The sequence below is a fragment of the Talpa occidentalis genome, unplaced genomic scaffold (genome assembly GCF_014898055.3).
Source record: "Talpa occidentalis isolate TD23 unplaced genomic scaffold, MPIMG_talOcc4v2.1 talOcc4.13, whole genome shotgun sequence".
Lineage (NCBI taxonomy): Eukaryota > Metazoa > Chordata > Mammalia > Eulipotyphla > Talpidae > Talpa > Talpa occidentalis.
The window spans coordinates 51,886,423-51,911,461 of record NW_023601322.1 but is presented as its reverse complement, the minus strand read 5'-3'; the positions used below and the strand labels follow the sequence as shown (position 1 = coordinate 51,911,461).

At 44.9% G+C, this 25,039-nt stretch overlaps 1 protein-coding gene across 2 annotated transcripts; it reads right to left on the bottom strand.

Moving 5' to 3' along the window:
• Positions 1 to 759: 759 nt before the first annotated feature.
• CIDEA (cell death inducing DFFA like effector a) lies at positions 760 to 24,295 on the bottom strand. Of its 2 annotated transcripts, none has more exons than XM_037508860.2 (5): positions 24,228 to 24,295; positions 9,598 to 9,742; positions 8,670 to 8,816; positions 3,348 to 3,529; positions 760 to 1,282 (listed from the first exon to the last, which is right to left on the bottom strand). In XM_037508860.2, the coding sequence occupies exons 1-5, from the start codon at positions 24,263 to 24,265 to the stop codon at positions 1,135 to 1,137; spliced, it is 660 nt and encodes a 219-aa protein (XP_037364757.1). In that variant the 5' UTR covers positions 24,266 to 24,295; the 3' UTR covers positions 760 to 1,134. The 2 variants fall into 2 exon arrangements, with proteins under 2 accessions (XP_037364757.1, XP_037364758.1); XM_037508861.2 differs by lacking the exon at positions 24,228 to 24,295 and adding an exon at positions 22,986 to 23,385.
• Between the last annotated feature and the right edge of the window lie 744 nt (positions 24,296 to 25,039).

The following is a 25,039-nucleotide window of genomic DNA, read 5'->3' as shown; positions in this document are numbered from 1 at the left end:
AGGTCATGCTGGCTTGGACTGTGTGATCCACAGCATTCCCCTGAGCCGCAGGGCTTGGGCTGCCTGTGGGGCTGGCATCTGGCTTTTGGGAGAGGAGGGCCTATGTGAAGGTGACACCACCTCACAGGGAGGCTCGACTGAGAGATGCAGAGACAGACTCCCTGGCACCTCCTAGGAGAACCCTGTGCAACTGTGTCTGCAGCTAGAGCTAGCTCTGCTCTCCCCAAGCTTCCTGAGAGAGAGTTCCACACTTGCAGCCCAGGGTCTCCCCAGCAACACTGGCACGGCCAGGAAATAAAGACAGCTCTGCTGTGCATCGGGTCTAGGTTTTAAACAAATTTAAAAATTTTTTTTTTAAGAAAAGGCTGAAACTGCTCCTTGAAGGCATCCAAGAATTCAGGTCCTTAAGCTTTTGGGTCCCTTTGGGTTCATTCAGGACCCACATTAATAACACACACACAGAGTAACACTTGACAGCTCGTTATTTCTGTGGCACCAAGTACTAAAAAAGACTTATGCTATTAAATCCATTAGAAGAACAGATTTTTGATGAGTTTTGCTTTTTGGGGGAGAAGAAAAAGACACAAGGAAGTATTATTTTTTAATTTTTTTTATTTTTTACAGCATTGTTCATTTTTAAACAATATTTGGTTCCCCCCACCCCCTCAGGTATAGTCCCCATAGAGTTTCCTTCACCAATGCACCCGTGCACCATCACCTCAGTCCCCTGTGCTCCTCCCTCCCTCCCTCTGATCCCTCTCCCTCCTCCTCCACTGCAGGATGTCTCTGATTTATAATTGTACAGGGAAGTATTATTGCACTTAAATATTAAAAGTATTGTGATTTACTGCAGGAAATGAAGTGCTAAAAAGGCCAAATGCAAGTACATGCTGCTGTCCAGCCACATTCCTCTGGCCCACGGACCCCCTCCCTGATTTCTCTTCAGCCTGGCATGCACAGCCCCCACGGCATCACCCAAACAACCCCTTTGAGCCAGGTACCACTCCTGAGTAGAAGAGACCGTGAGCTTACAACTATATGTGGTTAAGAACATGCACTTCTTCCAAATTTGTCATCTGAAAGGGACTGTTGGCATTGTGTTAAGAGCTGGCTGTGCCCCTGCAGTCTGCATCCCTATTCATGCATGAACCCCCACCTGGAGCGGGACTTAGGAGAAGCCTGCTGTTCTGTGTCCCCGAGCACACGGAGCATGTAGGTGCCTGCGTAGATGAGAAACTGCCCAGTCACCTGGGCAGCATGGGACAGGAACCGCAGCAGGCTCCTGCAACAGAGGAGACAAGGGCAGAATTAGTTCTGTGTCAGTGACAAGTGAATTCACAAACGTTCACATGCACTCACACATACTATCCAACATGCGTTCAGAGCAGGTGTGTGTGTGCCAGAATGCCTGGATCCAGGGACCAATGATGAGTCATGCTGTTGACCCGGCTTCCCCTGGGGCCTTGCTAACATGCAGAGGTTGATTTGGGAGGTCTGGGATTATGCATTCTGGGGAGTGCCCACTGACCTGGGATCACCCTCTGAGTGACATGGCTTCCACTAGCCACTTCCAAATATGGCCAGTTGCTCAGCAAGGAGAAAACACTAAGCAAGCTGACTGCTGAGTGTATATACCTTGTCATGTCCTATAGCCTCTTGCTTAAGCTGGGGACCTGGTTGGGTGGGTGGGGGTACTTATTACTAAAATCAGGCTGTTAGGTGGGAAAGAAGTCCGGCTGAAGGCAAGTCTTAGCAAACACTGCACTTGTGACCTATGAACCAGTTTGCTTAGGACTGGAACATCTTGTCGTTGCCACAGTATCTAATCCTATGGTTGAGCTGGGCATTCAAGGTGTTTCAGACTAAACCAGTAGCTCTAACTCAAATTCTTATTTTCTACCCCAAGTCCAGGACTAAAAGGTTTCATTCCAGTTGTAAAGTTCTGTTGCTTCATAAAGACAGCCCGGGGGGCACATGGACTGGGCATCCGCCAAGGGGCCAGGCAGGCCTTGCCTTTGATTTAGGGACCTTCTTGACTTCTGTGCCATTGAATCTCTCAGATGGAGAGAATTAGTGACGAGGAGGTTGTTTGTCTTTCAAAAAAAAATTTGCTGAGGTGGGATTTAGGATGAACTTTACACTCATTTCTATACTTATCTAAGTTGTATAACTCTCCTGTTATCTTTAAAACAATCAAGCAATTATATTATTTTTTTCCTAACTCAGCAAAAAGAGGAAGCTCCCTTAAGAATCAAGATTTGAACACCAGGACAGGAAGTGTGTCCAGGCAGGGGTTGTTGATGGTTCTCACGGAAAACAGGCCACACATAAACCACCATCCAGCCAAGGCTGTGCAGGGATGGGAAACTGTCAGAGGAGAGCAGTCCCATTTACAAAGCATTTCCATATGGGCGATGCCCAGGGAAGGCCAGAGGAACCCTTGTGGGGACAGTTAGAAAGAAGGAACCAGAACTCTCAAAGAAGCAGGCAGACCCTGCCCCACGGGGAGGTGTAGAGAGCTTTGGATGGAGAGTCGCAGCCTTTTTAGACTCAAATACCTGCCACTTCCAGTTTCCCTCCTTTCATCTCTCCCTTCACAGAGATTTAGTGTTTTAGAGACTCAGTGATGAATTTCCTGGGGGGCTAGAAATAAGTGTATTTAGAATCTGTGCAATCATAAAGAACTTGGAAGTAATGTTTTCATTTTAAAGATGATACAAACAGGCTCAGAGAAGTTAAGTAACCTTCAGAGGTCACACAGCTGACTGCTCAGAGGCAAGTATCTGTCCTGGCTGTACCCAGGGCGTACTCCTTGTGAACACACAGAATTTGTTCAAATAGACCTGGGGCTTAGACTTGGGGCTTGTCTCCTATAGGCGCCCCTGTGGTGCATGTGGGCAGCCTGCTCCGGGCTCGTGGGACCATGTGCCTGGGCAGCATATGGGGAAGGACCACGTCACCACGCCTTCCTTCTAGCTGCAAGTTAGCAGTCACAGAAATATGTGCAGAAGTATTTCTCCAAGCTTTTGGTGCCTGCTCTGCACAAAGCAGGCTGGACTCCCCACAGCTCCAGACTTAGCTGTGACTGCTTAGGTTTTTAAAGGCACAGCTCTAACTTTTAAAAGAAATTTGGTTTTTATTTATCTGCATTGTTTATTTTTCATTTCCATTTAGTATTTAATGGTCTTTGGAGAAAAAGAATATATGTGGCTCAAGACTTTCTGTTTTCTGAAATCAAACCCAGCCTAAGAATTAGACTGCGGTGGAACATGAGTTAGCGTGACCTTCAGCTGTGGCCGGAGCCCTGTGCAGGCGTCATATCCCCCAGTTCACCCAGAATCCGTTACCTCAGCATGGACCTGAGCCCATTGCACCGGATGTCGTAGGAGACCGAGTACATCTCGTACATGGTGGCCTTCACGTTGAGGCAGCCAATGACATCCTTGGGATTCGGCCTGTACAAGTCGAAGGTGACTTTTGCTATTCCTGATTTCTTTGGTTGCTGGCGAACTGGAACATAATTACTACCCTGGAACAGCGAAGGGAGGAAGAGACCTTAGGAACATTCCAATGATCACAATGCAAATGCTGTCATTCTGGGACAGGCTAGTTTAAAATCTGCAGTGACTGCGCTGCTGGTTAGTTGTCCGGGGCCTCGGCGAGCTGTGGCGCAGTAAGAATGCACATCATTAAGCAGGCAGCCAATGGGACAAAGCAGCCAATGGGATGAACACATGTGTACAGCACGATATGTGCAGGAGCCAGGCATGCAGGGAAAGTACCAACCAAAAAGAAGGACGCAGCCTGAACGTGAGACACAGGCAAAGCGCAGGCGCAGCACAGGGTATACAAGGCATGTGCTAGAGGACGTAAAGGTCCCTCGTTTTGCAGCTTCTCATTCAGTGTGTCAGCCTCTCATTTCATCCCCAGCCCCTCTTCCTTGCCTCTCGAATCCGGCGGGTCGCGACAGTTAGTTACCTGAAGAATGTTTTTGTGGAGCAATAGGGAAGTATCCTTCCCTAATCTACTATCAGTTTAGTGATTTGGATTTGGCTTTAGGATCCAGGCATCAATGAGCTGCTGTAATTGACATGTGGCATTAAGATGCATTCACGCTTGGCTTTTAGTGCCATCTGCGGTTACCTGATGGCATGAGTGGCCTCCTGGCTGTGGCACAACCTGCCAAGAAGTGCGGGAAGCATTTTAATTTTACAAGAGGCCACTGGGCAGTGAATTTCAGAGTCACATGGCTAAGGTAAGGAGTACAGTGAGAACTTTTAGGGTTTCCCCAAATATCTAGTAACCGCACTGAATGAGAGCTGACTTTATGGGGACATCAGGCTGTTTGGTCACAGTATCTACCCTCAGTCTACCTGAAACATCAATGGGTGCTTCAGGTTGAAAGGAGAAAGCCTGAAAATCCCCAGGTTATAAAGGGCACTAAAACATAATCTTCCCCACCTAAAGCTTTGAAAAGGCAAGAGAGAACAAATTTGTCCCAGGGCACAAAAGGCAGGCCCAAGGCTAACCTTCCTACACGTTTGCTCCACACACAATTGCGAAATATTCAGGGCTCAAAGCTATGCAACCAATAGAGTTGTGAAGTCTCTGGAATCTTTAGAGGTGGGAGTGTTGAGGTTATGAAGATTAAATTCATAATTACAATAATTTGTTATATTTGAAGTTAAAACCTATATTCCCCTAAAAGTACCCTAACCCTGCTCACTAAAGCTGCTCTTCTTTTTACCTCTCAGAATACACATGTATAGAGCTTTTGCTTATGGCCCAATGTTTAATGCACAAGGGATTCTACTGCCTCTTCAGAGGGTGGTAACTAGTCATCATTTGGGAAACTGTATTTCTGAATATTGATTACAGAATCAAAAGGGTTTTTACTTACAATTCTGCCACAACCCTTCTTCATCACCTCACATTCCTTTTGATTTTTGAAAGTCTTTAACTTGCTTACCCTAAATGTTTTCCTCGAGTGTGGTCTTCAGTCAACATCAAGATGCCCTCACAAGGCTAATCCAGCTGCCACCTAATCCCAGGCACCTGGACTTCTCTAACCCACTAAGGAAGGACACTCTGACCTCCCTCTTGAAGTGCTCTGAGAAACTGCTTCCTCACAGGCTTTAAAGGTTTTAGACTGAAGAAAGGAGACCTCTTGTGGCTATTTCTTGATTGGAAAATTTTTTTTGTTGTTGTTGTTGAAAGTTCTTGTTCAGTCAAATAAAAACACCAACACGCAGAGCAGGTTCTATATCAGCTATGAGGGGCCCATCTCCACCTAAGGAAGATGGTTGGAAACTAAATCAGGAGAAGAGTCCCTCTCACTCACTTGCTAACCAGGCTGTCACTAGCCCCACACCTCACCTTGAACGGGTCACATCATAGCGTCATCCACTTCCATTACATCCTGTCACTCCTTGTTCTTCAGCTCCGTGACCCCTTGTGCACACATTCTGGGGGCATCTACATGTCACATTTAACTAGGTGTCTCATTCATAAAACAAATAAATGGAATAAACTCTGCCTTTGGTTTATGGTGCCTCCTCACATCACTCATGCTCTTCCTCTGCCTTCACCCCTGCTCTCATCACTCCCGTCCTCTTAGAAGTACCCTGTGACGACACTGACTCCCCAGGTGGCTCAATCAGCTCCCATGTCAAGAACCTCAATTTAATCACGTCTGCAAGTCCCTTTTTGCTATATTCATAAAATCCAGAGACTCAGATATGTACACCTTTGGGGTATCATTATTCTTCCTGAAATACTTTCCTCAAACAAAAAGCAGTACAGCCCAATATTGTCTTTTGAAAGAGTTGTCTAATTTAGCCCATCATGTTACAACCCATAGGTATGACTTTCATCAGCTTTAAGGGTATTTTAATTTTTTTTTTAAACTAATTTTTTTTTAGATTTATTTATTTATGCATACAAGAGCTGGGGCCAGAGATGTGGGGGGTGAGAGGATTCACCAGAGACAGAGTGGGGAACAGAACAGGCAGACTGACTGAAATACACTGCCGAGGGGAGAAGCAGGCGAGACAGGAGAGGTCTGCTGCACCATTGGGTTGCTCCCTGGCTGGCTGGGGATCGAACTTGTGCTGCAGTAGCTGCGGATTGCTTCATAGCACGGTGCTTAACCACCTTGTGCCACCAGGGAGGCCCCAAGGGTATTTTAATTTTTGTGATTTTATTTGTATTATTTCTTTCAGTCAGAAAAACTATGATGTGTTTGCTATGTAGAGGCATGAAAGAGGAAGCTAGGAAATGGGTATAGGCAATCAGTGAGGAACAGGGTACCCCAAGCCCATTTATCAGTCTGATTGGAGAGCAACTCTGGACCAGGGGGGTGCCACTCCCTCCAACCCAGTAAAGAATGAAATATCCAGAACACCAACACCATAATACAATGCTAGAGCAATGAACCATAGTTTCAGGAAGATAAACCAGGTAATGTGCTCAAACTCAGTGGGCCCCGTAGCCTAGGAGACCCCACGTCCAGCCATCAGCAAGAGAAACAATGAGACACACCCAATGGCCAACATCCACTCCTTGCCTATTGTACCCATGTAAGCAACTGCTTTTTGGCCCCTCAGCAGCTACCCATTTGGGACCCCTCTCTGCTCAGAGAGTTTTCCTATCCTTCTATCAACAAACCTCTTGCTTTTCTGTAACTTTGGCCTTGACATTGAATTCTTTCCTCACCAAAAACAAGAACTGAGAAAAAACCTACCTGGGGTCCTCAGGCTCCAGGCCTGCTCCCAAAGGCCCAGTCAGGAGTTCACATACAATAGATGCCAGTTTATAGAAAAATAAAGAGCAATAAGATGATAGGTATGCACACTACTCTGCATAAAATGAAACATTATCAACCAATTATCACTTGTGTATTACTTCCCAATTATATTCCTCAGTCCCCTCAAGAGGAAACCATTTAAGTGCACATCAGTCCCATACTTTTTAAATTAAATTTTATTTTTATGCCTGTCTTTTAAAAAATTTGTATGTATAGATAAAACATTATATTGCTAATTTTGTAGATATTTGAATTATCTATAAGTGATTAAATGCAGAGGTTCTCAAAGTGTAGTTTGGAGATACCTGGGGATCTTGAGACCCTGAAGCCAAAACAATTTTTTTTTTTTTTAATGAGGTCTAAGAACCTCTTCTTTTTTTTTAATGTTTTTTTTTTTTTAATAGAGGCATGTTTTATTTATTTATTTGTTTGTTTGTTTGTTTTGTTTATACATGCACTGGGTATAGTCAGAAGTGCGGGAGGGTGAGAGAATTCACCAGAGCCAGAGCGAGGAGCAGAGCAGGCAGAAGGACCGAAGCACACTGCTGAGGGGAGCAGCGGGCGGCAGGAGAGGTCTGCGCGCCATGTGGGACCCTCCTCAGGTGGCCGGGGAGCAGCTGGGGATCGAACCGGCGCCGCAGAGGTCGCCGGCAGCTTCGCAACCCAGCGCTCAACCACTGCGCCACTGGGGAGGCCCCAAAACAATTTTCATAATAAACATGAAGATGTAATTTGCCTCCTTATGAATAGAGGAGTTTTGCACTATACATTTTCTAAATGGCCAATACATGATATTATAAGATCATCCCTGGTAAAAGAGCCATCCAAAGTACAAGATACTTACAACTATGAACAGATTAATAAGAGAGAGAATGAATACAGAAAAAATAACCGTCAACAACAAACTACATAAGATGGACCTAATAATCATAGAAAAAAAGGCTGTAATAAAAAAGCAGAATTTACATTTTCTTCAAGTGCACATGGCATATTTTCAAAGATAAACCATATGTTGGCACACAAATCAAGTGTCAACAATTGAAGTAATACCAGTATTTTTTTCTGATCAAAATGCTTTAAAACTAGAAATTAACCATAAAAAATAAATCCCTGGAAAAACCTCAAACACATAGTGATTAAACAACATGCTTCTTAATAATGACTGGGTCAATGAAGAAATTTAAAAGGACCTGATGACAAATGAAAATGAAGATATAAATTGTAAGAATCTAGGAGATGCAGCAAAATTGGTACTAAGAAAGAAATTAAGTGTAGTACAGGCCTAGATTAAGAAATAAGAAAAATATCAAATGAAAAATTCACCCTTGCTCCTAAAACAACTTGAAAAAGAAAAAAAATTTCAAAAGTTAATAAAAGAAATGAAATAATAAAAATTAGAAATAATGATGTTAAATAATGAAATTAAATAATAATGAAGAAATAATGAAGTTAAAACCAAAAAGATGATACAAACTCAAAAAGATAAATAGAATCAATAAAACTTTAGGTAGTCTCATAAAGAAAAGAGAAAATCTTAATAAATAGAATTAGATATGAAAGAGGAAAAGTTATGACAACTACCAGTTCATAGCTATGCATTTTAATAGGATCTATAGCTACTCACTAGCCAAAGCCTGCCACACAGCATTATTTACTTTAAATATATAACTCAAATTCACAAAGGTGCTAAGTTTCTAGAATAGTCCTTAATCTAAAATAGAATCCCTCTGAGGGTGGTAGATCCGGTCATTTGGTGAATACAAAGTAAATATTTAGAAAGAGGGCAAGTCAATTCAAAACTAGGGATTGCTCCTTGTAGGTAAAAGGTCTCCCTTGTGGCTGTTTGGATGTGTGTTTTGCTTACCGGTGTCCACTTCTGTCCTTTTTCCAAGACCATGAAATGTGTGTTGTCTCCTAAGGTCTGAAAGAATTCCTCTGTGTCCACCACAGTGCCATCCTCTTCTAGCACCAAAGTGACCAGGCCAGTGGTGATAACAAGGGCCTCCAGGGTCTAGATGGGCAACATAATCAGAGACATGAGATGAAGCAAGAGATTCCATTTTGACTAGTCAATGACATAGATGAAGTTACAGTTTTAAAAGGGTTCAGTAATTTTGATAAAACTTTAAAGATATACCTTCACTGGTGACTATGACCCAGTCTTTGCTTGAAAAGGAGAAACTAAGATTTCAAATAAGTATAACTTGTTCAGGCTTTCAATGATGACATAAGCAAGTATGTTGAATTATTTCTCAAATCACTTCCTTATTTCAATAAATATAAACATAATCCTGCAATACAATAGCTAAAGAGCCCAACCTCATTTGGCATACATGCACTTCTCTCTTGCTTCACAGACTGCGTGTTGGAAGCTCATTTCTCATTTCTGTGAGAGTCCTTGGGTCAAACCTCCATGACAGTCCAGTGTTTTTCCTTCTTTGATTACTTAGGACACTGTTTTAGATTAAGGAGTATTCACCCCTGGGTTTAATAATTAAAAACAGATTTCTAAAACCTGCTGCTTGCCTGTATTTTCCCTTGTGAACAAAATAAAGTGACAGTATCAATTGATGATTCATTTTAAGGTTTTTGTCTATACCTAAATTATAAAAGAAATTATGTTTCCTTTCATTCTTTTATTTTTCCTTTAATCACTTGGAAATAGCTCCCTTCACACTCTCCAAGACCACAGCATTGACATTTCTGTTTTCATGTTGGCTCTGCACACATGCCTACGGCTCTGTGTGGCTCGGGGCACCTCTGTGAACTGTGGGAGACTCTGGCTCATGCACCTTGCTGAGAAGCTCCTCCAGACTGTTTGCCATCACCCCTCTCCGGCTGCTTCTGTCATGGTTGGAGACCCGGAACGGGCGAGGGGAATGGATGAGGGGAGTTAGCAGGGCTCTCTTAGTCTTTGATCCCATGGACGTTATGGGCCTAGAAGTGAAGAGAAAAATGCAAACTATCTTTGCCATCCTTTTCAAAAAAGAGTCTTTAAAGGGAGGTTTGAAGTATACAGAAATAAAACAATTTTAATATTTGCATTTAAATCAAAGAAAATTAATGGGGATGAGTTAGTAAAAGACATTTTTTATATATACCCCAATATCCAAGGAACCAACCAACAAACAAGAAGTTAAAAAAACATAATCATCTTTACATCTATTTTATCAGAACATTCCATGTCCTGGTGGTAACTATTTGAGAAGGAAAGGTAAAAAATCAACACACTCAAAAAAAGAAATAAGAATTATGTACTATAAACATGGGTTTTAGAGATGAAAAATCTAGGAAATGATTTATAGAAGCCATGAAGTAGCTAGGCAGAGTTTAAGATAAGCTACATGAACACACATATACATAATAACTACGTATTTGTACAGTAAGACTGAATCAGAAGTTTAAAAGCCATGTATTGGTTACTGTACAATAAACTGATTTTTAAAATTAACTTAGGTTAAACAGGGAACAATGAAGCACTATAATAACAGGTTGAAAAAACAGGAAGGAAAAGAAATTTAAGCTATATGTTACATGACACTTTGAAGTAAATTTCACATTTTTCAAAGAATTAATACAAAATTTCACTATAAAATAGAACTAATATGAAAAAAGAAAACTGTAGCAAAACAAAATCAAAACTATTCTGAGGACAAAAATTCCCAACCCTTGGTTATTAAATTTTAGTTACCTAGCAACTACTAAATAACAAAATGGAGAAAAATGAGAAATAGCTAATGAGAAACTTACTACTTTAATGAAAGCATATATATATATATTTTTTTAATTAATAAATTTTATTTTTATATTCCTCATACATTTGCAATCCCCCCATTCTGACCCCAATCCCTCCCCTCCCGCCCCCCCACCCCCAAAAAGTGTCTCTGGTTCATAGTTTTTGTTGATTTTGATTTTCACTTTCTTATAGTTATTCATTTTCCTGGTCCCTTATTTAAGTATTCTAGATTCCTGCTATGAGTGAGACCATCCGGTATTTTTCTTTTTCTTTTTGGCTTATTTCACTGAGCATGATCCCTTCCAGCGCCATCCATGTTGCTGCAAATTGCATGTGTTTATCTTTTTTGAATGCTGAATAATATTCCATGGTATATATGTACCACATCTTCTTGATCCAGTCATCTATTTTTGGGCATTTGGGCTGTTTCCAAAGCTTAGCTATTGTAAATAGTGCTGCTATAAACATAGGGGTGCAGGTGTTCTTTGGAATTGATGTTTCTGTGTCCTTTGGGTAAATACCTAGGAGTGGAATTGCTGGATCCTGTGGAAGCTCTATGTTTAGTAGGTCCAGAAATCTCCACACAGCTCTCCATAGTGGTTGGACCAGTTTGCACTCCCACCAACAGTGCAGAAGAGTTCCTTTTTCTCCACAACCTCGCCAACATTTGTTGTTGCTAGTTTTTTTAATATGTGCCATTCTCACTGGTGTAAGATGGTATCTCATGGTAGTTTTGATTTGCATTTCCCTGATTGCAAGTGATGTTGAACATTTTTTCATATGCCTGTTGGCCATTTGCATTTCCTCTTCAGAGAAGTTTCTTTTTAGCTCCTCTGTCCATTTCTTGACTGGATTATTTTCTTTGTTGTTGTTGAGTCTCATCAGCTCTTTGCAGATTTTTGTGATCAGTCCTTCATCATTAGTGTTGTGTGCAAAAATTTTCTCCCAGTTGGTGGGGTTTCTCTTTGTTTTTGTTATTGTCTCTTTTGCTGTGCAGAAGCTCTTTAATTTGATGTAGTCCCAGCTGTTGATCTTTGCCTTCACTATCACTGCTTTGGGTAATGTGTCTGTAAAATGTCTTTGATATGCAAATCACGTAGTGTTTCGCCTATATTTCCTTCTATGTATTTTATGGTTTCAGGTCTTATGTCTAGTTCTTTAATCCATTTTGAGTTGATTTTTGTATATGGTGTGAGGTAGTGGTCAAGCTTCATTCTTTTGCATGTAGCGACCCAGTTTTCCCAGCACCATTTATTGAACAAACTTTCTTTGCTCCAATGCATAGTCTTTGCTCCTTTGTCAAATATTAGTTGACCATAAATCTGTGGGTTTATTCTGGATTTTCTATTTGATTCCACTGGTCTGTGTGTCTGTTCTTGTTCCAATACCATGCAGTTTTGATGATTATGGCTTTGTAGTAGAGTTTGAAGTCTGGGAGTGTGATGCCTCCATTTCCTTCTTTTTTTTTTCAGGAGAGCTTTGGCTATTCAGGGTTTTTTTGTGATTCCATATGAATTTCATCAATAATTGTTCTATTTCTTTGAAGAATGACATTGAAATTTTGATTGGAATAGCATTGAATCTGTATATTGCTTTTGGTAGGATGGCCATTTTAATAATGTTTATTCTCCCAATCCATGAGCAGGGGATGTTTTTCCATTTCTTTGTGTCTTCTTCTATTTCTTTTAACAGTGTTTTATAGTTTTCTTTGTATAGGTCCTTTACCTCTTTTGTTAGATTTATTCCCAAATATTTGATTTTTTTTGTTTCAATAATAAAAGGGATGTTTTTTTTGATTTTTTCTTCTTCAGATTTATTGTTTGTATATAGGAAGGCTACTGACTTTTGCGTGTTGATTTTGTAACCTGCCACTTTACTGAACTGATTGATGAGTTGAATTAATTTTTCTGTGGAGTTTTTGGGGTTCTCTATGTATATTATCATATCATCTGCAAAGAGTGATAGTTTGACTTCTTCTTTTCCTATTTGGATTCCTTGGATGTCTTTCTCTTGTCTTATTGCTCTGGCTAGGACTTCCAGTATTATATTGTAAAGCAGTGGTGACAGTGGACATCCTTGTCTTGTTCCAGATCTTAATGGAATTGCTTTCAGCTTTTCACCATTGAGAATGATACTGGCTGTTGGCTTGTCATAGATGGCCTTTATGATGTTGAGGTACGTTCCTTGTATCCCAAGAATTTCAAGGGCTTTTATCATGAATGGGTGTTGCACTTTGTCGAAAGCTTTCTCAGCATCTATTGATATTATCATATGGTTTTTATATTTATTTTTGTTGATGTGTTGGATAACGTTGATTGATTTTCGGATGTTAAACCATCCTTGTGTCCCTGGAATGAATCCTACTTGGTCGTGGTGAATTACCTTATGGATACACTGTTGGATTCTGATAGCTAAAATTTTATTGAGGATTTTTGCATCAGTGTTCATTAGGGAGATTGGCCTATAGTTTTCTTTTTTTGTGTTGTCCTTGTTCGGTTTTGGTATTAGTGTAATGTTGGCTTCATAGAACGTGTTAGGTATTATACCTTCCTTCTCAATTTTTTGGAAGAGTTTGTGAAGGATAGGCACCAATTCATCTCTGAATGTTTGGTAGAATTCATTTGTAAATCCATCAGGTCCTGGGCTTTTGTTTCTGGGGAGGTTTTTGATTACCATTTCAATTTCGCTAATTGTAATTGGTCTGTTTAGGTGTACTATTTCTTCTTTATCTAGCTTTGGGTGATTGTAGAGTTGTAGGAATTTGTCCATCTCCTCTAGATTGTTGAACTTGTTTCCATATAACTGTTCATAGTAGTTATTAATTATTCTTTTGATTTCTGCTGTGTCCGTTGTGATTTCTCCTCTTTCATTTATTATCCTATTTATTTGTGCTTTCTCCCTTTTTGCCCTTGTGAGCCTGGCTAGGGGTTTGTCTATTTTATTTATTTTTTCGAAGAACCAGCTCTTGGTTTCATTGATCTTTTGGATTGTTTTTTTAGTTTCGATTTCATTTATTTCTGCTTTGTTTTTTATTATTTCTTTTTTTTTTTTAAACTTTTTTTTTTTTTTTAAAGATTTATTTATTTATTTAGACAAGCACTGGGTACAGTCAGAAGCGCGGGAGGGTGAGAGAATTCACCAGAGCCAGAGCGGGGAGCAGAGCAGGCAGAAGGACCGAAGTACACTGCTGAGGGGAGCAGCGGGCAGCAGGAGAGGTCTGCGCGCCATGTGGGACCCTCCTCCGGCGGCCGGGGAGCAGCCGTGGATCGAACCGGCGCTGCAGAGGCTGCGGGCAGCTTCGCAACCCAGCGCTCAACCGCTGCGCCACCGGGGAGGCCCATCTTTTCTTCTACTGGTTTTGGGGTTTTTTTGTTGTTCTTTTTCTAGATCTTTGAGCTTCGAGATTAGGTTGTTTCTTTGAGTTCTTTCTTGTTTCTTGATGTGAGCATCTATTGCTATATATTTTCCTCTTATTACTGCTTTTGCTGCATCCCATACATTTAGGAAATTGGTGTCCTCCTTGTCATTCAATTCAAAGAATTTTTTAATTTCTTCTTTTATCTCCTTGTTAGTCCAGTGGTCTTCCAGTAGTGTGGGTTTCAATCTCCACGAGGTAGGAGAGTACCTTGCCTTCTTTTTATGGTTTATTTCTAGTTTGACGCCTTCATGGTCAGAAAAGATGGTTGGTATGATTTCAATCTTGGTGTATCTGTTGATGTTTGTCTTGTGCCCCAATATATGATCGATCCTAGAGAATGATTCGTGTGCACTTGAGAAAAATGTATACTCAGATTTTTTTGGGTTTAGTGTTCTATAGATGTCTGTTAAGCCCAAGCACTCTAGATCCTTATTTAGAGCTTTAGTGTCTTTACTTATTTTTTGTCTTGTTGATCTATCCATTGTTGATAGTGGTGTGTTGAAGTCTCCCACTACGTATGTGTTTTCTCTGATGTCTGTTTTCAGAGATGCCAATAGTTGTCTGATATATTTTGGTGCTCCTTCGTTTGGTGAATATATGTTAATGAGTGTTATTTCTTCTTGAAGTATTGTCCCCTTGATCATAATGTAATGACCACTGGGGTCTCTTTTTATCTTTTTAAGTTTGAAATCTGTTTTATCTGATATGAGTATAGCTGTTCCTGCCTTCTTTTTTGGTCCATTTGCTTGTAGAATTGTTTTCCATCCTTTAACTTTGAGTCTATTTTTATCTTTTGCAGCTAAATGTGTTTCCTGGAGACAGCAAAAGGTTGGGTTTTGTTTCTTAATCCAGCCTGCAACTCTGTGTCTTTTTATTGGAGAGTTTAGTCCATTTACATTTAGGGTTAGTATTGATATGTTAGCATCTGTATTTGCCATTGTGTTTGTCTTTCCTTTGATTTTATTTATTTATTATTTTAATAACTTTCTTTGGCCTTCTTTTGTTGTTATTCGTCCCTCTGATGTTCTGGCTTTAGGACTTCTTGTAGTATTTTTTGGAGTGGGGGTTTAGTCGTAATAAAATTCCGGAGTTTCTGTTTGTCTGGGAAGGTCCATATTCTTTCTTCAAAGAGGAAGGAGAGCTTTGCGGGATAGAGTATTCTTGGTTGGCATCTGTTTTCTTGGAGTCTGTTGACTATGTCCCTCCACTCTCTCCTTGCCCGTAGTGTTTCTTCAGAGAAGTCTGATGTCAGTCTGATTGGTTTCCCTTTGAATGTTATCTGTTTCTTCCCTCTTGTTAGTTTCATTATTTTTTCCTTGTCTTGGATTCTTGGGAGCTTTACTATTATGTGTCTTGCTGTATTTTTCCTTTCGTCATGGAAGTTTGGTGTTCTTCTTGCTTCTTGTATATCAATTTTCAGCTCCTTCTTCGCGTTTGGGAAGTTCTCTTCAATTATATCCATGAATATTTTCTCTGTTCCTACATCTCTCTCCTCTCCTTCTGGGATTCCTATAACTCTTATATTTCCTTTCCTCATGGAGTCAGATAGTTCCCGAAGTCTTTCTTCGGTCTTTTTCCTTCGTACTTCTCCTTCCTTTTCTGTTTTAGTTCTTTTTATTTCTGTGTCTTCAAGAGTACTTATTCGTTCTTCCATTTCATCTATTCTGCTTTCATTGCTTTTCCCAGAGTTCTTTAGCGTCTCCATTAATTCTTTGATCTCCTGCATTTCTTTTACTTCCCTCTTTAGGGACTCAATTTCATTCTTCTGGTCATTAATTATTTTCCCTTTATCATTGTTTTCCTTTATGACTTCTGTCAGTTTTTTAATCACAGCAATTTTAAATTCTCTATCTGGAAGGCTCAGAAGTTCTTCCAAGTTACTGTCGTTGCAATCTGGTAGATGGTTTTCTTTTTGCGGTGTGCTTTTTTGCTGAGGAGTTGCTGGGTTGCCTGTGGTTTTTCTACTCCCTACTGCCTGTTTTCTAATTTGCCGTATTCCTTGTGACACTGTGTTGCTGGTACTGGCCGGCATCTTGGGCGACCTTCCCAGCTCACCACTGGCTCCTCTGGGGAACTTCTGCTGGGTTCACATGTCTCCAGCAAAGAAAGGTCCCTGCTCTGTCTCCTCGGTGAGCCTTCTGCTGGGTTCACACAGTCTCCAGCAAGAAAGGTCCCTGCTGCAAAATGCCGGTGCAGGGGACGCGCTCCCCTGCACGCCTGGTCTGCCCCAGCGGTGGGTGCTGCTCTCCTCTGGGCTGGAACTGCAGGCTAGAAGGTGCCCGGTGTGGGCAAGCCTCCCAGCTTAACCTCTGTCTCCTCGGTGAGCCTTCTGCTGGGTTCACACAGTCTCCAGCAAGAAAGGTCCCTGCTGCAAAATGCCGGTGCCGGGGACGCGCTCCCCTGCACACCCGGTCTGCCCCAGCGGTGGGTGCTGCTCCCCTCTGGGCTGGAACTGCAGGCTAGAAGGTGCCCAGCATGGGCAAGCCTCCCAGCTTACCTCTGTCTCCTTGGTGAGCCTTCTGCTGGGTTCACACAGTCTCCAGCAAGAAAGGTCCCTGCTGCAAAATGGCGATGCAGGAACGCGCTCCCCTGCACGCCCGGTCTGCCCCAGCGGTGGGTGCTGCTCCCCTCTGGGCTGGAACTGCAGGCTAGAAGGCGCCCAGCATGGGCAAGCCTCCCAGCTTACCTCTGTCTCCTTGGTGAGCCTTCTGCTGGGTTCACACAGTCTCCAGCAAGAAAGGTCCCTGATGCAAAATGCCGGTGCCTGGGACGCGCTCCCCTGCACACCCGGTCTGCCCCAGCGGTGGGTGCTGCTCCCCGAAAGCATATATTTTTAAAAGATTTATTTATTTATACAAGAACCAGGGTATAGGTCAGATGTGCGGGAGGGTGAGAGGATTCACCAGAGACAGAGTGGTGAACAGAACAGGCAGACTGACTGAAATGCAGTACTGAGGGGAACAGTGGGCGAGACAGCAGAGGTCTACTGCGCCATGTGGGTTGCTCTGCAGCTGGCAGGGATCGAACCAGCACTGGCGAGGCTGCGGACAGCTTCACGGTGCTGCGCTCAACCGCTTGTGCCACCAGGGAGGCCCGAGAAACTTACTACTTTAATAGTTCTTTAACAAACACATATTTTGTTTTATAAATATTATCTCACTTAATTCTCAGAAAACCCTGTGAGACAGTCTTCATTTTCTCAATTTATTGATGAAGGAAATTAAGATGCAGGACCGCCTGCTGCTGACAGAGGCCAGAGATGGGGTTTAGACCCACCCATGTTCTTTGCCTTATAAAGGTGATCTGGCTGGCACACACTAAGTGATTAAATAATAAGCAAATTTGCATGTCAGTAAACATAAGAAGCTTTTCATAGCAATTCAAGAAATGCAAACCATTTACCATACCACATGCTTTAATGCAACAAGCAAGATGTTACTTTTTCTTGGCATTCATTACATATTATTTATTTATTGAATTTTTATTTTTATTTTTATTCAATTAATTGATTTTGAATTATAATTTGAATGATTATATTATGAAAATTCAATTCATTATTATTTGAATAACAATTCAAATAATTATTTATTATTTTACGAGAACTCCACAGGCGGCACAGATGCATCTTGGTGGCACTAAAAGGAGGGTCCATGTCTCTGGAGCCCAGAGTAGCAGCACGTAAGAGAGTTTTGACCCAGGACTGGGGACATTTTAGATTTAGAAATGTATCCATAAAGGACTTGTTCAAAAGAATATAAACAGCAATTAGCAGTTTTCCATGCAAGTCTGGCTTTGTGCTATGGGCTGTGGTGTTTGACACGTGGAATCACTTCATCCCCATGGCTCCCGAGGGGCCAGGTCCTGTTGCTGAATTGTCCCCACACATGTGTACTGCTCAGTTATCAGCACTTTGGACAAAAGATTTATTTATTTATGCATACAAGAGCTGGGGCACAGGCCAAAGATGCAGGGGGTGAGAGGATTCACCAGAGACAGAGTAGGAAACAGAACAGGCAGATGAACCGAAACACACTGCTGAGAGGAGCAGCAGGTGAGCCAGGATAGGTCTGCTGCACCATGTGGGTCACCTCCCTGGCCAGGGATCGAAGTCATGCTGCAGTGGCCGTGGACAGCCCCATAGGTTGCGTCCCAACCCCTGCGCCACCCGGGAGGCCCTAGCACTGGATTCTATCTGTGTATCTACCGACCAATATAAATGTATGTATCTATATCAATCTGATCTATTGATTGATAGATACGCAGACACATTGTCACTTATTTAGGCAAAATTTTCCCAACTAGATTGGAATTTTCTTATGGACAAAGATTTCTCTGTTGTATCTCCCATAATGCCAGACTAGTGTTAGGCAGACCAGTTTTAAATAGTGTGTTGCCTAACTTGAACTCTACAAATGGACATAAGTAAAAATTCAATGACTTATGAAGTTATTTGCTATATGAAAAACTGAGAGTATAGTAATGAACCAGCTCTCCAAAATTGTCAGGTTAAGGCCATGCTACCAACACGATCAGCCAGCTTAAGGAGGGTCTCCGTTGTAGTATCCGTGAGCCCCTTGCCAACACATTGGCATTCTGGAATCAGACCCAGGTTGTTTATAAGTACTTGGCCTGGAGTTATTCTGTAAGCATCACATGGTGGCTCCTTCACTGCTTGTGTCTGAGCACTTGCTAGGGCCAAACTATGTATTCATTTTTAAACACATTTTAGCCAATTATCAAGGAAAAGTATCACCCTATTTCTCACATGAGAGAACTGAGCTTCAGAGCCTTATCTCAGGGGCACCCAGTGATTAAGAAATGAAGAGAGGGGCCTCCCCTGGTGGCGCAGTGGTTGAGTGCTGGGTTGCGAAGCTGCCCACAGCCTCTGCAGCGCTGGTTCGATCCCCGGCTGCCGGCGAGGGTCCCACATGGCGCGCAGACCTCTCCTGCAGCCCGCTGCTCCCCTCAGCAGTGTATTTCATCAGTCTGCCTGTTCTGTTCTCCGCTCCGGCTCTGGTGAATTCTCTCGCCCTCCCACGCTTCTTACTATACCCTGTGCTTGTATAAATAAATAAAAAAAAGGCAACATTTAAAAAAAAAAAAAAAGAAAGAAATGAAGAGAGACCTAATCTTTCTCAACTGCCAACCTCAAGCAACAGACTGGAGGTCTGGAGCTCAGGGAGGAAGGGCCATTCCATGGCCTAAGGGAAAGCCACTTCTCAGTTCATCTTAGCTGCTTTTTCCTTTCAGGTCACCAGATTTTTTGCACAATTGGTTTCCAGTCGGATACCTACAAGGAGATTATGCTAGGTCAGTGGTCCCCAGTGTGGGGTCCCTAGGAAATGAGGAGGACCCCACAGAGAAAGTTTGAACCTTGAGTAGGGGCACTGGCATACAGCCTCTGAACTTCTGCCCTATTACCAGGAGTTACACCAGCTTCCTCAATTACACAAAATGATAAACAAGATGCCCACATCCTGCCAAGCTGGTGTTGCGGGAACTTGTTCACCTTCTCATCCCAGGTGACTGTGTGGGCAGTAGGGAAGTCTATCCACATTATGCCTTTATGTTTAGGCCGTTTGCTCTCAGCTTAACAGGATCTGAACTTAGACTCATGGGTGAAGTCCTGATGAGGCGGGGACAGAGAAAGATAGGAGTCCGTACACAATACCATGTACACTAGTGCATTACTTAACGACTCTACAGGACGAGTATTACAGGGTATAATAGTATTAAATAGTATTAAAACAAGGTGCAGGGTGGCAAGAAGTGAGTAAGGTCAGAATTAGCATACCTGGAGCAGGGGTTTGAATCAGGCCCCGGTTTCATGGAACAGTACCTGCCCCACCAGAAGCAACCCCTCCCATAGCACAGATGACCCTGAACCTCAGAAGCTTCTTTTCCCCCAAAACATTGTCACTGTCTATGAGGCCTTCCAGAATCTGTGTTCACAACGCCAGGGTCAATCTGTCTATTTTTTACCTAGTACCTAGTTTGCTATCATCAGTCTATTTATAGGATGAGAGATAGGCTCAGACAGAATCAAAGAAATGGGAGAACAAAGCCCACACCTTAGATCTTGGGCCCAGGGCCTAGTGGTCAGTGGAAAAACTTCAGGGTAAATACCTCTGACCCCATTAGCCACGGTCCTGAATCTCCTCACTGAATGCAGCTTAGCGAGTGCGCCAGTGACCTAGCACGGGTGATCACACAAGGTTCTTATTGTCTTTAAGCTTAAGTCAAGATAAATGCTGGCAGTGGTTCTGATCCTTCCTCCTCACCCTGCCTTAAAGAGAGTCATCCTTGATTTTAAAAGGACATACAATCTATTGTTCCTCTACCTCATCATGTTTCCTGAGAACTGGGTCATCGTTGGTGAAAATCTTAGGGAATACACTAAACACTCCTCCAAAATTCAACCCTGCCATTCTTTTCAAGGGCTAGGGTCCGAGCTGAGGTGCCAAATTATATAAAATTAAGACTCTCTTCTGCATAACATAAAAAAGAGTCAAATGAAATCTTCTGCCTACCAGCCCCCATCATTCCTTGTGGAAGTGGCAGCAGATAGTCATGTGGAGGAAGGGGAGGAAGGGAAATAACTTACTAGAAGGAAAATAAGGCAGGAGACAGGCTGTTCGAGGAAGCAGATTGTTTCGTGGAAATAGAGACAGTAAGAGAAGTCAGACTTCATAGATTATTCTTGAAAATTGGGGAGGGGCAAATCTCCCAGAAAGAAAGGGCAAACAGAAGAGTCTCTGTATTTTTCCCTGAGGGAAGCAGGGAGCTTTCAACTAAGAAAACTGTGTGAAATGAAGCAGCAAGCCACAGACTGACTATAGATGTGAACTTCACTCCAGCAAAATGAAGCTAACTGCCCACAACCTCCAGCTCATAAAAAAGCACCTTTATATATCACCCTGGGGACTAATGTTTACTCTGCAAGCGCTAGAGGAAAAAGGCAGGCACAGGAGCCAGGTCTGGGCTGGGAAGCGTTTGGTGTCATGGTGGTGATGAGGTAGTGCTCTGAGGCAGCGCTCTGAGGCCATATTGCCCAGGGAATGCTCAGGGTGAAATTATGACTGAGGGAACACCACATATCACCCTGAGGCAGCGAGGGAGGCGCTGGTAACAGAGTAATGAAGCACCGACAGGAGTAGTGCCTAGTGGACAGAATATGTCATCAAGGCTGAGTGACGAGAATGCTGAGACAAGAAGGGATGATGTCAAATATGGGAGATCAGAAACATAAGACCCTTGGAAAGTGTGTGTCAGGCCCAGCTGTGATGTCTCTGTGAGTGGTGGGGAGAGCATCAGAGGGTGGACGGCTGACCCAGTGGCAAGAGGCAGAGGAATAGCATTGGCCTCCTGGGCGCCCTATTAGAGCTGGGCATATACCCCAGACCTGTCTGTCCACCTGGAGGAGACCCAGGCAGCCACGGTGTGTGCTGACCTGCCTATCTAAATACTTGGTATCCAAGGGTGTAATAACATTAAAGTGAAATCATATTATAATATTAAAGTGAAATAATAATAAGAGTGAAATAATATTAAAACAAGAGTTTAGACCCACGAAGGACTAAGGATGAGTACTCTGAGTTATTTGCTTGTAGAAAACAGAATTCCTTGTTCATTTAGATCACTAAGGATCACTAAGTGGCAAGAAATTTGCACAGAGGGCCTCCCCGGTGGCGCAGCGGTTGATCGCTGGGTTGCGAAGCTGCCCTCAGCCTCTGCAGCGCCGGTTCGATCCCCGGCTGCTCCCCGGCCACCAGAGGAGGGTCCCACATGGCGCGCAGACCTCTCCTGCCACCCGCTGCTCCCCTCAGCAGTGTACTTCGGTCCTTCTGCCTGCTCTGCTCCCCACTCTGGCTCTGGTGAATTCTCTCACCCTCCCGCGCTTCTGACTGTACCCAGTGCTTGTATAAATAAATAAATAAATCAAAAAAAAAAAAAAAAAAAAAGAAATTTGCACAGAAATGACAGCTATTCAAAACCTAGAGTTCCCTATTTGAGGAAAGGAAAGGGACAAAGAGCGATAAAAGTAGCCATTTGCACCAAGTGTATTTCACCTTTATAGCAACTGCAGGGCTGGCATTATCACAGACAGGACATTATCACAGACAGGACAACAGGACACAGGACAGGACAGGGCTGTAAGGACACGCACCGGGCAGCAGTCCTTGCTCCACAGAGCGGTGCGAGCCGAGAACTCCTGCTTTCCTGATAACCAAAGCCCACACTGATTACCACGATTAACCAGCTCATGACTGGCTGAAGATTTTATAACTGCTTACTTGTACCTGATCTTAAAAGAAGACACATACGTTGATTAAATCATTTCCTTGGCCAAATGCATTTATTTACTAATAAAGGAGTTAGGACACACTATACCAGTATGTTCAGTTTAAAGTAAGGAACGCAGAGCGGAGCCGGCAGCCAGCCAGGCCATGATTAGCGTCACCTTAGCCTACACAGGTTTCAAAGAAGAACAGGGAGAAAAGTGTCTTCCTTTCAACCAACATCACAGATGATTTTCTTCCAGGTTAGTTTGGAAGCAGGTAGATTTTTCAAAGAACTGCAACAATCGCGTGCCCTGAGTGCACTCCTGAGCTTGCCAGCTTAGAAGGAATGGCTTGGAAGATTAGGCATTTGCTGAGGTTTTGATTTGTCAACATTTCGCAAGCCGGTTACCTCTACTCTGTTTGACCCAGTGGAAACATCACACAGATGCAGTTTGGGATTGGACGTGAGGACGGTATTGCAGGGGCGGGGTGCAAGAGCAGGGTCAGCCTTCGCTCCAGCCTCGCCTCCCCTCTGCTCCAGGCCACACCCAGCAGGAGCCGGCGTGGCTCTTACCCACCAGAAGCAGCCCAGCCCCCTGGCGCTCGGGGGACCCGGAGAATGGGGGTGCTTGTGTTACAGCCGGAACAGTCTGGAGGCGCGCTGTGGAAAGGTGTTGCCCCATGGGACAGGGGTAGGAGTGGGGGTGGGGGGGAGGGGGGCTGGGGGATACGGAAAGGCCTCACCTTGCAGCTAGGATCGGTTAGTGAGCCGCTTGACAAGTCTGCTTTTCACCTCCCTGGTCCCGCCGGGTGACGAAGGGTTTTGTTTTTGTTGTTTTTAAAGAAGCAGCCAGTGCCTTCCGGAGAGAGCAGCTGTCTGTGCTGGCAGCTCTTTCTGACCTTGAGTAGGGGACGCCCCCCCTTAAGTCCCGGGCTCAGAAGCCACAGGTCACCCCTGCCGAGGGCGAGTGTCCCGCCTTTCCTTACACTGGAGGACGAGGCTCCCGGCACGCCCGTTCTTTCAGGGCTCCGGGGCGTCTCTGTCCTTTCTAAGAACTTCGAAGGTCCCAGTAGCTATACTTTTAAGTGACTTTCACGCAGCATTTTTAGGATTTTCCCGACAAGAGTTGGTTCGCGAAGATAAACTGAGGCGACGGGAAAAAAGCGACCTGGGCCCGCGGCCGCCGGTCTCTCCCCTCGGGCCCCGCAGAGCCGAGCGCGGGACTCGGGGGCCCCTGGTACCTCTGCGCGGCGTCGCCACCTTCGGATTTGCCAATAAGGGGGGGCGCTTCCTCCCGCCTCCCCCGCCCTCCCCCGCCCCCCGCAAGTCCTCCGTTACAAACCCAGCTTGGGCTCCGGGAGCAGCCTTCGGGGAACCACCAGGGCCCGAGGAGCGCCCGGTGAGCGACCCACGCCCCCTCCGAATCCCCGACCCGGAGCCCGCCCTCCGCCCGGAGTCAGCCGCGCCGCCTGAGGCCCCCCCTCGCGACCCCGAGGCGCGGAGAGCCCGTCCCCGCGCCCGGCGGAGCGCCGCCTCGTCCCCGCGACCAGGTCCTCGTCCCGGGGGAGGCTGCGACAGCCGCCGGCGAGGCCGCCCCTGTAGGCACCCCGCCGCCTGCCCGGCACGCGCCCGCGCACCCCGGAGCGCCGCCCCGGCCACCTGCAGCCGCTGGGGGAGAAGGAGACACGCGGGCGGGCGGGCGGGGGAGGGCGCTGGACCCGGCCCTGGGGGTGCGCGGGGGGGATGCAAGAGGACGAGGGGCTAACGGAGCCCGGGGTTGGGGGCGCGGGAGTGGGGGAAAGGCAGGCGCAGCGGGAGGCAGCGAGCCCAGCACGCGAGGAGAATGGCTCCGGGCACAGGAGGCTCCAGGAGATGCCGCACGCACGGGGCGCAGAATGAGGGGGCGGCACCTGGAGGCCCAGCACTGGGGCGCGGGGCGGGGGGCGGGGGGGCGCCGCCCGGAGTCGGGCAGAGGTGGCACTCGCCTGAGGAGGGCTCCCGCGTAGTCCCAGGCGCTCTCCATTGCCGAGTCCCGGCGAGCACCGGCCCTTCCCCGCCGCGCCGCCTCTTAAAGCTCAGGGGCCGCCCCGCCCCGTCCAGCCTGCCCCGCAGGCCTGACCAGCGCAGGGCCAGGACCTTGGCAGCCCGCTCGCCGCTGCCCAGGGCTGCAGCTTGCGTTTTGGGAGCGGGTCCACGCCCCTTCAGGGGCCCTCGACGGGCGTGGCTCTTTGAGACAGCTGCAGAAAACCGAGCTCCTGATCCTCGAACCCCAGACGCTTTGAGTCTCTTGTCACCCTCCTGTTTGCCACACAGTTTCTGGGGGCTGGGGCGGTTGGCAACATCACCTCCCTGGGAGGCATGGCCTTGGCTGTGGAAAGGCTGATGAGTTGTTTTTAAAACCAGACCGGGCATGAGGAGAGTGAGGCGCAGGATGGGTGCATCTGTTGCCTCAAGACCACGCCTGGCACTGGAGCTCCCTATACCGAGGCTCAGCTCAGCAACACAGCTGGCTTTTGTGGAGGTGAGGAAGTCTTCTCAGACACCCGGACACACTGCCCTGCAGGTTCCTGGGAGCACCTTCACTTCCCCTTATGTTGCTTCTGAATTGTATGGTGGGGTTGGGAGACTGTAAGAAGAATGCCCCAGAATTAAGGGGAAAGGAACCTTTCTGACTTCATTACAATCTTTTAGCTGTAGTGAAGGGACTTTCTCAGAGTAAGGGAGGCAAGAGAAAATAGAACCAGGGTGGAGGGGGATTCTATTTACCTGTTGCTTGCATTAAGGTCCATATTGGAAG